This window comes from Ranitomeya variabilis, chromosome 7 (genome assembly GCF_051348905.1).
Source record: "Ranitomeya variabilis isolate aRanVar5 chromosome 7, aRanVar5.hap1, whole genome shotgun sequence".
In the NCBI taxonomy this organism is placed as follows: Eukaryota; Metazoa; Chordata; class Amphibia; order Anura; family Dendrobatidae; genus Ranitomeya; species Ranitomeya variabilis.
Genome location: NC_135238.1, coordinates 165,267,922 through 165,282,095, shown reverse-complemented (window position 1 = coordinate 165,282,095; position 14,174 = coordinate 165,267,922). Strand labels below are relative to the sequence as shown.

Genomic DNA, 14,174 nt, shown 5'->3' with positions numbered 1-14,174 from the left:
GGTTCCACACTTACCTGCCGCTCTTCCCGGCGCCACTCCGGTTCCGCACCATCATCTTGTGACCGCAGTTTCTGACTAACCAGATGTCAGAGGTAACAGTCACAAGCTCTCAGTGTAAGGCTACTTTCACACTAGCGTTAACTGCAATCCGCCACAATGCGTCGTTTTGCCGAAAAAACGCATCCTGCAAAAGTGCTTGCAGGATGCGTTTTTTCCACATAGACTAACATTAAGCGACGGATTGCCACACGTCGCAACCGTCGTGCGACGGTTGCGCCGTGTTGTGGTGGACCGTCGGGACCAAAAAACACTACATGTAACATTTTTTGCTCACTACGGTCCGCTTTTTCCAAATGCGCATGCGCGGCCGGAACTCTGCCCCCACCTCCTCGCACTTCCCCGCACCTCACAATGGGGCAGCGGATGCGCTGGAAAAATGCATCCGCTGCCCCCGTTGTGCGGCGGAGACAACGCTAGCGTCGGGAACCTCGGCCCGACGCACCGCGACGGGTTGAGCCCGACGCTAGTGTGAAAGTAGCCTTAGTCTATGAGACCCTCGGTCTGGCCTCGTTCTGCGTCTCATAGACTTACGATGAGTTATGACTTCTGGATCGCTCAGCAAACACTGGAGGGATCCAGCAGGTCACAACCTGCAGAAGACCAACCGGAACGACACCAATAACAGAAGAAGATGGCGGCTGGTAATAAGTATGAGACTATGGGCAGGGAATTTAGATTACTGGCGATAAAATAAAATACAACTCTGGAGTGGTGATTTAAGGCTGTGCACATATCAATGGTTTTTTGCAGACTGAGCAGTCCACAAAAAATCACCGTAACATGTCAGATTTTGACCAAATTACCCAAACAAATCTATGGGTCCATGAGAATTACAGAAAGCTCACAGATGGTGTCAGAGTGCAATCCCTGTGCTGACCGTGATTAACATACTAATGGATACAAGAAACTTTTCTATTATTTGTTTATTCTTCAGTGAAAATAACTAATGAAACACTAATGATAAAAACTGACCTACTGAGAAAACTATTTCAAAGACTGGTGAAAAACTGTCTGTACTTTTATGCCCAATGGAAGCTCAATGAGGCCTAAAGTTAGAGAATCGGTGTACCCTTGTTCCTCAGCTGGTAATGACGACCTGTCACCCACTCAAACACTTGAGTTAAATTAAATACCTTATAAAAATCACTGAGCGCCCTTGATTCTGGCCCCTTTTTGGTTCTGCCTCACTCCGTTGTAGAAATATTCACATTTGCTGCCCTTGGACTCAGTATGTGAATTGTTTCCTTCTTTGGCCATATGCTCTCACTTACCCCCCCCCCCCCCCCCTTGGTAGAGCCTGGGATGGTGAAGTGAGAATGCACACCCCTAGAGAGGACTCTGAAGCTGCCAGACTGCTGAGCTACGACTGCCAAGGAGGGAGGCAGGGGTGAATGCGCACGCACCCAGAGCAGACTGAAGAAACGACCAGTTGCACTACAAGCAGAGATTTCACATACTGCGCTACTAAAGCAATAAGTGTGAATATCTCTGCAATGGAGCAATGCAGTACAAAATGAAAAAAGTCACCTTCAGGGGGGACCAGGGATTTATAGAAGGTATTTGACTCAATCATGTTGAACAAGTAACAGGTCCTCTTTAATAAAGGCATATAAGATATGTATGAACCTCTGAATGAGGTTTTAGGCTGTATTCCAAGTGGCATTCAGCTAAAAGGGTGATCCCTCCAAATATGCCTGCAGCAGGATACCGGGTACAGTATACAGCTACCAAACTCAGATTCTGGGACCTGTTTAGTGGGGAGCCTGGGAACAGAGGCTTCTGCGCTGTGTTATAAGATTGTCTGGCCATTTGAATGGGGGACACGTAAAACATAATTTCCACTTCAGTGTAAACATGGGGCTGCCTGCAGAATTCTTCTCTGATAGCTACTGAAAGCTTGGTAGCCATAGTTGTGGGTCCTGAGTCATCAAAGTGATTACGCCAGAATTCTGGAGTAATCGCTTTGCATAGTGGCTACTCCAGGCTGTCATTCATTAAAGTGAAACTAACAGCTGATCGTTGCTGCCCGACCCACAAGCAACATGCATCAGACACCGGCCGCAAGATTCCAGTCTTGCAGGTTTGACTGTGCAATGCTGCGACATTTCAGAAAATACATGCTTCAAAAGCCGTTGGGGACTGAGCCACATGGGCTAGTTGGACAGATGAGTCTCCATTGGCTTTTGATGCCTGCTATCCTTGATAGACAGGTCCTTCCCTATACACACACATGGCGACAGACCTGTCGCTTAAGGGGAACAGGTAGGAGAAGCGGACGAGTACCGGACTTTCCAAATAGTCTCCTATACGACTCAGTCCCTGGAAACTCTTAAAGTATGTTGTTTTTTTCTGAAATCATATGGCTGAAATCATGAAGCCAATGTCTGATACTGACCGATAGATATACGGGCAAAATGTATGCGTCAGCTTTTATTTTCCCTGCATTTCTTATGCCAAATTTCTACGCAAGTCCCTGAATGGAGTTGCATTTCTGGCAAAGATGCTGAATTCACTTAGTATGCACTTCTTTATGAATTTGGCACATCGTACTTCAGCGAGCTCTTTGTTGTGACTGGTGTCATGAGTGCGTCACGTCCACCTTGGAGGACATATTACATATTGTGAATCGCAGGTCTTCCATTTAGCCTGTGTGTTTTGTTACTCATATTAAATGGACTTTGTTTCCTTTGGTGCTGAAGAGGTTAAATACTCTTTCTATGCTGGTTAGAGACATGCAGCTCCATCTCACAGCTGCTCCTGACCTGCACATTTCCTCTCTCTATAAATCTTGGCCAGACCTGCTCATCCCTGACCAGTGAAAGTTTACTTCCTGATTTGCTGGAGTTGGGAGTGCTGAAGTTGGAATTTGCAGTTGCATGCTGTTTTTGAGTGTATGCTTTCTTCATTATCCTATTCCCATTTGGTTTGTATATTTCTATGCTTCCCTATATTCCGCTCTACCTTTTGGTGAGTGTTTTTTGTATGTATGTTGCTTTTTTATTTATTTATTTATTTTTAGCCCTATTTGACTTACATGTTTATTCACTAACATATCTGTCCAGACCTCCTGGGGGAGGGGACGGCTTAGGGTATTACAGGAGAACACTAATGCTTGTGGCCCAAACATCCTCACCTTTAGAGGTACCTTTGGGAGGAGGGATAGTTAGGGCCCAAGCTCTAGGGATGGTGCAGGGACCCTTTCTCTAATCACGTAACGTACAGCCATAGCGTGACCTTAATAACGTAGCCTTAATAAATTTGCCCCAATAAGTACCATATTTTTAAGAACATGTCTATGTAAAGCAATAGGTGGTGATCTATAAAAAGACTTCTTCCTGCTAAAGTGACCAGCTGCCACTTCAAGATTGGCACACTATCCTGGTGCTAACATGTATGTCCTCACTCATTCTTCATTGGCGACCTTGGAGATGTTGCCAGTGGTCAAAAAAAGCTGTCATTATCAAGCCAAGTAACTGACCTGTATGGTGAATTACATGTGCTGCAGAGCTGAACTCCTAATGCCAATGTATAGCGCAGGGAGTTGAGCTATGATTATATTTTTAGTCAAATGTAAACTAGAGATGGCAGAGTATGACATCTTTGAAGAGTGGTCCCCAGCGACAGAATCATGTTTTACACAGATCAGTGGCCAGAAATGCTGATAATGTTTCTCCAGTGTATGAGGACTGTAAAAAGGGACAACACTGTATAAACCTGAATAAAGAGAATACATATTGCAGCACTCTATGTATGCAGTAAGCTTTGCCTGGCGATGACCTTGGGGTACAGCTCCAGACTCTGTATGTTCCTTACAGGCACTTACACTATACAACAAACTGTAAGGAGCTTCCATATCGGTGATTTCAGTTTCCTTTGATAACAATTCAGGAAATCTCAGGATCTTTCTCATGGCCACTTCCAGGTTATAAATGGGGTGTCCCAACAGAAAATGTGGATGGCAAATCACTACGATATTTCTGATTGGGACCGGTGGAGACCACGGAGCTCAGATGCCGCCGAATATGAAGTGGGATGTGCCATCTCTTCTTAAAGGGACAATATATGTCCATAAATGCATTTTGGGCATTGGTACCGATCAGGTGGCTTTCTCGAGGAGCCAAAACAGACAGGCGCTTTCATAGAGCTGCAGCTCCACCCAGATTACTGGTATTGAACGAAGCACGGTGGTGATCTAACTTTTTATTTTCTTCCAGTCAAATTACTGATTTACATGTGGATATGATAAATAGATATAGCAGTATACTATTAAAACATTAGGTAAATAAGGAAAACTTTGAGAGTTTTTCAGGGGTTTGTGCAGGGCTTGCAATAAGAGATCTGCTTTTTTTCTAGAGATGGCACCATACAGTGAACTGCAGTACCAGACACGGCCTATGAACAGATGTGGCGCTGTTTCAGTGAGAAGGCAGAACTCTTTTTCTATTCCTGAAATCCTAATGTTTTGCTTTCCGTGGTGGTTTCTTGCCACCATCACATATTTTCCTTCCCAATCATGGTTTCTCTGGAACACTTGCCTTCAGTGCATTGTCTGGCAATCTCCTGCGCTCAGCATATCTATTTCTTTTCTGGTAATATGATGGAGAATGTTTTGATAAATTTAGAACATTCTTCATAATGCTGCTCGCATCTCAGCAATTTATTCTGGAAATCATTTTCATGTAGGCTTTACATTCTAAAAAAATAAAATGATTTTATTCTATTCTAGATGCCAGCAAACTCAGCCCAGTTCCCATGAGCAAATATCTCGCTTAGAGCCCAGCCAGGCCAAGAGCTTAATGGACATTGGTACAAGACGCATATTCACTGCTGACCACGACATCTTCAGAGAGAGCGTCCGGAGATTCTTCCAGCAAGAGGTGGCACCTTACCATGCAGAGTAAGTTGGGTGTAAGTTCTCCACTGGAGGAGAGAAAAGAGTCTAGACTAGGGTTGAGCGACTTTGACTGTTTTAGGGTCGAGTCATGTTTAGCGAAACCCGACTATTTGAAAAGTCGAGTCGGACGAAATCGGCCGATTACTGCAAAAAGTCTGGGATCGGCCGGAACACGAAACCCTATGCACGTCAATGGAGAAAATCTCTCAATCTCTCTCTCTCTCTCTCGAAAATTTCCTGTTGCACATTGCAAATCCCTACTGCGCACAAGCAATAAAATGGCGATAGGCGTTCACTCCCCTAAGACCTATGTCATCACTCTGCCCACGCTCCTTCATTGGCTGAAAAAATGGCGCTAAACGCGTCATACGAAACGCAACTTTGGCGCCAAGATCGCGTACCGCATGGCCGACCCCACACAGGGATCGGGTCGGGTTTCATGAGACGCCGACTTTGCCAAAAGTCGGCGACTTATGAAAATGACCGATCCGTTTCGCTCAACCCTAGTCTAGACTAATTTTCTTTGTCTATGAACTACTACTCCCCACATGTGCTAACAACAGTGTTTATCAGAACATGCTAGGAGTTGTATTTTTGAAGCAGGTGGAGAGCCAGAGGTAGAGGTTAGGGTTTGCCCTATGTTAACTCCATTGTGAAGCTACAACCTTAATAAGGTAATGAGGTGGAAACAGGTTGTCATCTATCCACAGAGTAGGTGATAATTTGCTGATGGGTGCGGGTCCATCTACTGTGACTTGTGCCAGTAGGCAAAACGGGAAGCTTTTATCTGCATTAGAATGGAGCGGCAGTGCGCGTACTCAACCTATGCTCCATTTGTTCCCTGTGGAGCTGCTGAGGGTTGTGTTTGGCTCTTTCCGGCAAACCCCATAAATAATGGGGCGGCGGTCAGGTATCCAACCTGCTGCGCCATTTTGTAATGTGAATAAAAACTCGATCTACTGATGTGGGTCTGAGCGGTTGTGAAATCACTGATCCGCAAATATTTACCTATCAGATAGGTGATAACTAGTGATGAGCGAATATACTCATTACTCGAGATTTCTCGAGCACGCTCGGGGGTCCTCCGAGTTTTTTTTAGTGCTCGGAGTTTTCGTTTTCAGTGCCGCAGCAGAATGATTTACATCTGTTAGCCAGCATAAGTACATGTGGGGATTCCTTAGCAACCAGGCAACCCCCACATGTACTTATGCTGGCTAACAGATGTAAATCATTCAGCTGCGGCGCTAAAAACTAAAATTCCGAGCACTAAATACTCGGAGGACACCCGTGCGTGCTTGGGAAATCTCGAGTAACGAGTATATTCGCTCATCACTAGTGATAACTTTTTTCTGCCCGAGCAACCCTTCAAAGAGGTTGTCTTTAATGAGTTTGTCCACTACTTGGACAACTTCTTGTCATACCCCGATAACATAATAAAGCCTATACTCACCTTCTGTGCTAGCACCGGTCCCACTGTGTCGGCATTCGCTCTCCCCGGGCTACTCGTTTGTTGTTGTGACACCAGAATCCAATCAGCGCTGGCATCACTGTCCTCGCCTTGGGAGGTTTTGAGCAGGAAGAAGTAGCTCAAAATATTTGCCAGAGGGATCAAATACTTATTTCTCAATGCAAGATGCAAATGCATTTATATAAAGTGCCTTGCGAAAGTATTCGGCTCCCTGGAACTTTTCAACCTTTTCCCACATATCATGCTTCAAACATAAAGATACCAAATGTAAATTTTTGGTGAAGAATCAACAAGTGGAACACAATTGTGAAGTTGAACAAAATTTATTGTTTATTTAAAATTTTTGTGGAAATTCAAAAACTGAAAAGTGGGGCGTGAAATATTATTCGGCCCCTTTAACTTACCATATATACTCGAGTATAAGCCGAGACCCCTAATTTTACCACAAAAAACTGGGAAAACTTAATGACTCGAGTATAAGCCTAGGGTGGAAAATGCAGCAGCTACCGATAAATGTCAAAAATAAAAATAGATACCAATAAAAGTAAAATTAATTGAGACATCAGTAGGTTAAATGTTTTTGAATATCCATATTGAATCAGAAGCCCCATATAATGCTCCATACAGTTCATGATGGCCCCATAAGATGCTTCATATTAAAATATGCCCCATATAATGCTGCACAAATGCTGATTATGGCCCCATAAGATGCTCAATACAGACATTTGCCCCGTATAATGCTGCACAAATGCTGATTATGGCCCCATAAGATGCTCCATACAGACATTTGCCCCGTATAATGCTGCACAAATGCTGATTATGGCCCCATAAGATTCTCCATAGACACATTTGCCCCATATGCTGTTGCTGCGATTAAAAAAAAAAAAAAATGACATACTCGCCTCTCGTTGCTTAGGCCCCCGGCACTTGCTATAGTCACCTTTCCCTGTTCCACCGCCGGGCGCCGCTGTGTCTTCCTCGTCCTCCGCAGTGACGCTCAGGCAGAGGGCGCGCACTAACCACGTCATCGCGCCTTCTGACCTGAGCGTCACAGGCAGATGACGCAGAAGACGGCACCTGGTGATAAACGAGGACAGGTGAATATCTGCGTGCTCCCCCTCCCCATTATACTCACCTGCTCCCGACGCGGTCCCTGGCAGCTTCTCTGATGGACTCTCTGGGCGCGGCAGCTCTTTCAGCTTTGAGCGGTCACTGGTACCGCTCATTACAGTAATGAATATGCGGCTCCACCCCTATGGGAGTGGAGTCGCATCCATATTCATTACTATAATGAGCGGTACGATGTGACCACTCAAAGCTGGAAGAGCTGCCGACGCCTGGAGACCATCAGAGATGCACGGACCGCGCCGGGAGCAGGTGAGTATGTCACAGCCGCCGCTCCCCCTCCCCTGCCGCCCCTCCAGGGACAATGACTCGAGTATAAGCAGAGAGGGGCACTTTCAGCCTAAAAAAATGGGCTGAAAATCTCGGCTTATACTCGAGTATATACGGTAATACTTTGTTGCGCCACCTTTTGCTGCGATTACAGCTGCAAGTCGCTTGGGGTATGTCTCTATTAGTTTTGTACATCGAGAGACTGAAATTCTTGCCCATTCTTCCTTGGCAAACAGCTCAAGCTCAGTGAGGTTTCATGGAGATCGTTTGTGAACAGCAGTTTTCAGCTGTTTCCACAGATTCTCAATTGGATTGAGGTCTGGACTTTGACTTGGCCATTCTATCACCTGGATACGTTTATTTGTGAACGATTCCATTGTAGATTTTGCTTTATGTTTGGGATCACTGTCTTGTTGGAAGACAAATCTCCGTCTCAGGTCTTTTGCAGACTCAAACAGGTTTTCTTCAAGAATGGTTCTGTATTTGGCTCCATCCATCTTCCCATCAATTTTAACCATCTTCCCTGTCCCTGCTGAAGAAAAGCAGGCCCAAACCATGATGCTGCCACCACCATGATTGACAGTGGGGATGGTGTGCTCAGGGTGATGAGCTGTGTTGCCTTTACGCCAAACATATCGTTTGGCATTGTTGTCAAAAAGTTTAATTTTGGTTTCATCTGACCAGAGCACCTTCTTCCACATGTTTGGTGTCTCTCCCAGGTGGCTTGTTGCAAACTTTAAACGACACTTTTTATGGATATCTTTGAGAAATGGCTTTCTTTTTGCCACTCTTCCATAAAAGCCAGATTTGTGCAGTGTACGACTGATTGTTGTCCTATGGACAGACTGTCCCACTTCAGTTGTAGATCTCTGCAGTTCATCCAGAGTGATCATGGGCCTCTTGGCTGCATCTCTCTCTGATCAGTCTTCTCCTTGTTTGAGATGAAAGTTTAGAGGGACGGCCGGGTCTTGGTAGATTTGCAGTGGTATGATACTCCTTCCATTTCAATATTATCGCTTGCACAGTGCTCCTTGGGATGTTTAAAGTTTTGGAAATAATTTTGTATCCAAATCCGGCTTTAAACTTCTCCACAACAGTATCACGGACCTGCCTGTTGTGTTCCTTGGTCTTCATGATGCTCTCTGTGCTTCAAACAGAACCCTGAGACTATCACAGAGCAGGTGCATTTATACGGAGACTTGATTACACACAGGTGGATTATATTTATCATCATTAGGCATTTAGGACAACATTGGATCATTCAAAGATCCACAATGAACTTCTGGAGTGAGTTTGCTGCACTGAAAGTAAAGGGGCAGGATAATATTGCACGCCCCACTTTTCAGTTTTTGAATTTCACAAAAAATTTAAAATAACCAATAAATTTCGTTCAACTTCACAATTGTGTTCCACTTGTTGTTGATTCTTCACCAAAAAATTTACATTTGGTATCTTTATGTTTGAAGCATGATATGTGGGAAAAGTTCCAGGGAGCTGAATACTTTGCAAGGCACTGTCATTTATACAATGTGATTTTCTGGATTTCATTTTTGATATTCTATCTCTCAATGTTAAAATTAACCTACCCTTAAAATTATAGGCTGTTCATGTCTTTGTCAGTGGGCAAACTTACAATTCGACAAGGGATGTCGGTGGGTCTCTCACCCACGTGGGCCTATCCGAGGTTGCGACCTCCGCGATCACTATTGTTACGCCCCTGGAAAAGGAGTAGTGTTTATAAAATTGTGTTTTCCCAATTCCCCTCAAGTGAACCTTTGAAAACACTATTTAGCAATACTTTTCTTACTATATTGTAAAAACGTACAATTATATATAATTTTCTCTATGGTCACTAGAGGGAAGCAGACTCAAACTTGTTAGCTAAAAATGAATGAAAACAGATAGAGATATGCAAGTATACATACCTATATATTGTTGTACCAGTAGATTCTTCTAAAGTCCCACACTCCATAGAAACAAAATCCTTTATGGATACAGTTTTATAAGCGTTATTTAGCGTTACTGCTCTTAATTATAGATTATGCTCAAAAGGCGTAAGATGGACATGCACTAACTTATAAAAGTGCATGCATAAAGAAAGGATTTTGCCTGAATTTTGAAGAATCTGTTGTTGAGTCTTGAAGCCACCAAGAGATCTAGTGCACCCATTGCTTTAAGGGATACAGACTTACCCTGTACAGCAGAATAGACGTGGGAGCTCTCTTCTGTCTGCATATATTGGTATACACCTATATACAATATCTCACAAACTACTCACATGGCCTGTGATAATGTGTGCATTAATAGAGAATAATAAGTCTATATCTTATCATTTATGTTCTGTGGTTTCACTGTCCCAGTGACGTCAGTATAAAGATATTGTGATTTCCATAAGCCTATCTATCTTCACATAATGTTACATCTCTGTAATACCAAGGAAATTCCCACCAGTGGCTTATACACAGGACTGCGTCCCTTCAGGTGCTGCTTGATAACGGCACACTGCAGACCACCCAGGAGCAGAGCTGCTAGTACTACTATCCCATGGTCCTGACTGATACATTTTGCAGTTTCTTGTAACTGTGAAGACCACATCTCGATAATATAAGTTCTTATCACCGAAGAAAGGGGAGACCAGACCACCCTGGGACCACTCCATGCTATTTACACCCTTGGATTCCCCTAACGTTGACATTTCTGGGACCAACTGTGTAGAAATGCTTTGCTTGGAAACCATCCAAAAATGGTCTGCTGTTATTTTTAGGCAGCTTGTGTATTCTTCAATGTACTAACTACTCACTATATGAAGTATTATCAGCTGCTATTAGACAAAGCTTTATATATATTTACTAGCTATTGAACCCATTCTACGCCCGGGTGGCGAGCATTTATATTGGTATATGGTCTCCATCCTGGTATGTGCTGCTCCCATCTTGCTCTCCCACCCTGTCATGTGCTGCTCCATCCTGCATCCCCATCCTGTCATGTGCTGCTCCACCGTGTCATGTGCTGCTCCATCCTGCGCCCCCATCCTGTCATGTGCTGCTCCACCGTGTCATGTGCTGCTCCATCCTGCATCCCCATCCTGTCATGTGCTCCCATCCTGCGCCCCCATCCTATCACGTGCTGCTCCATCCTGCACCCCCATCAGTGCGGGCGGCTGTGCTGAGTGCGGGCGGCTGTGCTGAGTGCGGGCGGCTGTGCTGAGTGCGGGCGGCTGTGCTGAGTGCGGGCGGCTGTGCTGAGTGCGGGCGGCTGTATGTGGCGCGGCTGTGCGTGGCTGTGGTGGGTGCGGTGGCTGTGGTGGGTGCGGCGGCTGTGCGTGGCTGTGCTGTGTGCGGTGGCTGTGCTGGGTGCGGCGGCTGTGGACGGCTGTGCTGGGTGCGGTGGCTGTGCTGGGTGCAGCGGCTGTGCGTGGCTGTAGGCGGCTGTGCGTGGCTGTGCTGGGTGCGGCGGCTGTGCTGGGTGCGGCGGCTGTGCTGGGTGCGGCGGCTGTGCGTGGCTGTAGGCGGCTGTGCGTGGCTGTGGGCGGCTGTGTGTGGCTGTGCTGGGTGCAGCGGCTGTGCGTGGCTGTGGGCGGCTGCGTGGCTGTGCTGGGTGCGGCGGCTGTGCTGGGTGCGGCGGCTGTGCTGGGTGCGGCGGCTGTGCTGGGTGCGGTGGCTGTGCTGGGTGCGGCGGCTGTGCGTGGCTGTAGGCGGCTGTGCGTGGCTGTAGGTGGCTGTGCGTGGCTGTGGGCGGCTGTGCGTGGCTGTGCTGGGTGCGGCGGCTGTGGACGGCTGTGCTGGGTGCGGCGGCTGTGCGTGGCTGTGGGCGGCTGTGCGTGGCTGTGCTGGGTGCGGCGGCTGTGCTGGGTGCGGCGGCTGTGCTGGGTGTGGCGGCTGTGCTGGGTGCGGCGGCTGTGCGTGGCTGTAGGCGGCTGTGCGTGGCTGTGGGCGGCTGTGCGTGGCTGTGCTGGGTGCGGCGGCTGTGCTGGGTGCGGCGGCTGTGCTGGGTGCGGCGGCTGTGCGTGGCTGTGGGCGGCTGTGCGTGGCTGTGCTGGGTGCGGCGGCTGTGCTGGGTGTGGCGGCTGTGCGTGGCTGTGCTGGGTGCGGTGGCTGTGGTGGGTGCGGCGGCTGTGGGTGGCTGTGCGTGGCTGTGGGCGTCTGTGCGTGGCTGTGGGCGGCTGTGCGTGGCTGTGCTGGGTGCAGCGGCTGTAGGCGGCTGTGCGTGGCTGTGCTGGGTGCGGTGGCTGTGGTGGGTGCAGCGGCTGTGCGTGGCTGTGGTGGGTGCGGCGGCTGTGCTGGGTGCGGCGGCTGTGCGTGGCTGTGCTGGGTGCGGCGGCTGTGCTCGGTGCGGCGGCTGTGCGTGGCTGTGCTGGGTGCGGTGGCTGTGGTGGGTGCGGCGGCTGTGGACGTAAGTGACGTAAGTATAAATAGCTGTGGCATGAAGTGCCACAGCCTCATGGCACAGCAATTTGTTAATTGCGGTACCTTATTCATTTCCAGCGCCATTTTCTGTGTCCTCCTGGTTCCCGGAATCGGCGCCTGCGCAGTCTGCGCTTTCCGGCGCCATTTTCTTGAAGACACACTGCAATGTGTCTTCAAGAAAATGGCGCCGGAAAGCGCGGACTGCGCAGGCGCCGATTCCGGGAGCAGGGGGATATTCATGGCCCGGAATGGCGTCGGTGGAACGGGACAGGTAAGTATACTCACCCTCCGCCTCCTGGCTCGTCCCTGTTTCTCCGTTGGAGATCGCGGTGTGCGTTCAGTGCTTACGCATACCGCGATCTCCTGGGAGCGTCGCTCTGTGGGGTCCAGACTGCGCCGGCGCTTGCGCTTGCGCAGTCTATAAAGGCTTTGGAAAGAGTGATGCTCCCAGCGTTATATTATAGATATGGAATTGAATCATGGTGCTTTGTGTTCTTTGAACTTTTCAGGTGGGAGAAAGCTGGACAGGTGAGCCGGGAGTTGTGGGAGAAGGCTGGTCAGCAGGGGCTCCTAGGTGCTTCCATCCCAGAAGAACATGGAGGCATTGGTGGTGATATCTTGTCTTCTGCTGTTGTATGGGAGGAACAGTAAGTTCTTGAGTCACTGATGCTGGGGCAATGCATTACTTATTGATACCCTACATTCTGTAACTTTTATATCTCCGTCTACAGAATGTACGTGAATTGCACAGGTCCAGGATTCAGTCTTCACTCTGACATAGTGATGCCTTATATCTCAAGATATGGTAGTAAGAGCCAGATACAGAAGTACATCCCTCAGATGGCAGCTGGCAAATGCATTGGGGCCATAGCAATGACTGAACCAGGAGCTGGAAGGTATGGTGTGCAGATTTGTAACTCTACATCTTGTGCTGTGCGGTTTAACATCCTGATCTCCTTTCTTGTTCTGTCCTTTTAGTGATCTGCAGGGCGTGCGAACAAATGCAAAGAAAGATGGAAGTGACTGGATCTTAAATGGCAGCAAGGTGAGGTTTTATGCTGATCTACGTAACGTCTTTAACCCCTTACCGACATCGGACGTACTATCTATACCGTCCGATGTCGGCTCCCCTGCTTTGATGCAGGGCTCCGCGGTGAGCCCGCATCAAAGCCGGGACATGTCAGCTGTTTTGAACAGCTGACATGTGCCCGCAATAGCGGCGGGTGAAATCGCGATTCACCCGCCGCTATTAACTAGTTAAATGCCGCTGTCAAACGCAGACAGCGGCATTTAACTACCGCATCCGGCCGGGCGGCCGGAAATGACGTCATCGCCGACCCCCGTCACATGATCGGGGGTCGGCGATGCATCAGGAAGGTAACCATAGAGGTCCTTGAGACCTCTATGGTTACTGATTTCCGGCAGCTGTGAGCGCCACCCTGTGGTCGGCGCTCACAGCACACCTGCATTTCTGCTGTGTAGCAGCGATCTTATGATCGCTGCTACATAGCAGAGCCGATCGCGTTGTGCCTGCTTCTAGCCTCCCATGGAGGCTACTGAAGCATGGCAAAAGTAAAAAAAAAAAGTTTAAAAAAATGTGAAAAAAATAAAAAAAACATAAAAGTTTAAATCACCCCCCTTTCGCCCCAATCAAAATAAATCAATAAAAAAAAAATCAAATCTACACATATTTGGTATCGCCGCGTTCAGAATCGCCCGATCTATCAATTAAAAAAAAAGCATTAACCTGATCGCTAAACGGCGTAACGAGGAAAAAAATCGAAACGCCAGAATTACGTTTTTTTGGTCACCGCGTCATTGCATTAAAATGCAATAACGGGTGATCATAAGAACGTATCTGCACCAAAATGCTATCATTAAAAACGCCAGCTCGGCACGCAAAAAATAAGCCCTCAACCGACCCCAGATCATGAAATTGGAGACGCTACGA

At 47.5% G+C, this 14,174-nt stretch overlaps 1 protein-coding gene across 2 annotated transcripts in view; it reads left to right on the top strand.

Annotated features, from left to right (window-relative positions):
• The window catches only part of ACADL (acyl-CoA dehydrogenase long chain), a 37,610-nt gene that overhangs the window by 4,969 nt on the left and 18,467 nt on the right, over window positions 1–14,174 (top strand). For both annotated transcript variants that reach the window (XM_077272232.1, XM_077272233.1), the window contains 4 exons: window positions 4,787–4,957; window positions 12,733–12,870; window positions 12,955–13,119; window positions 13,202–13,268. In XM_077272232.1, the coding sequence (XP_077128347.1) occupies window positions 4,857–4,957; window positions 12,733–12,870; window positions 12,955–13,119; window positions 13,202–13,268 (471 nt within the window). In that variant the 5' untranslated portion in view covers window positions 4,787–4,856. The remainder of the gene's footprint in view (window positions 1–4,786; window positions 4,958–12,732; window positions 12,871–12,954; window positions 13,120–13,201; window positions 13,269–14,174) is intronic.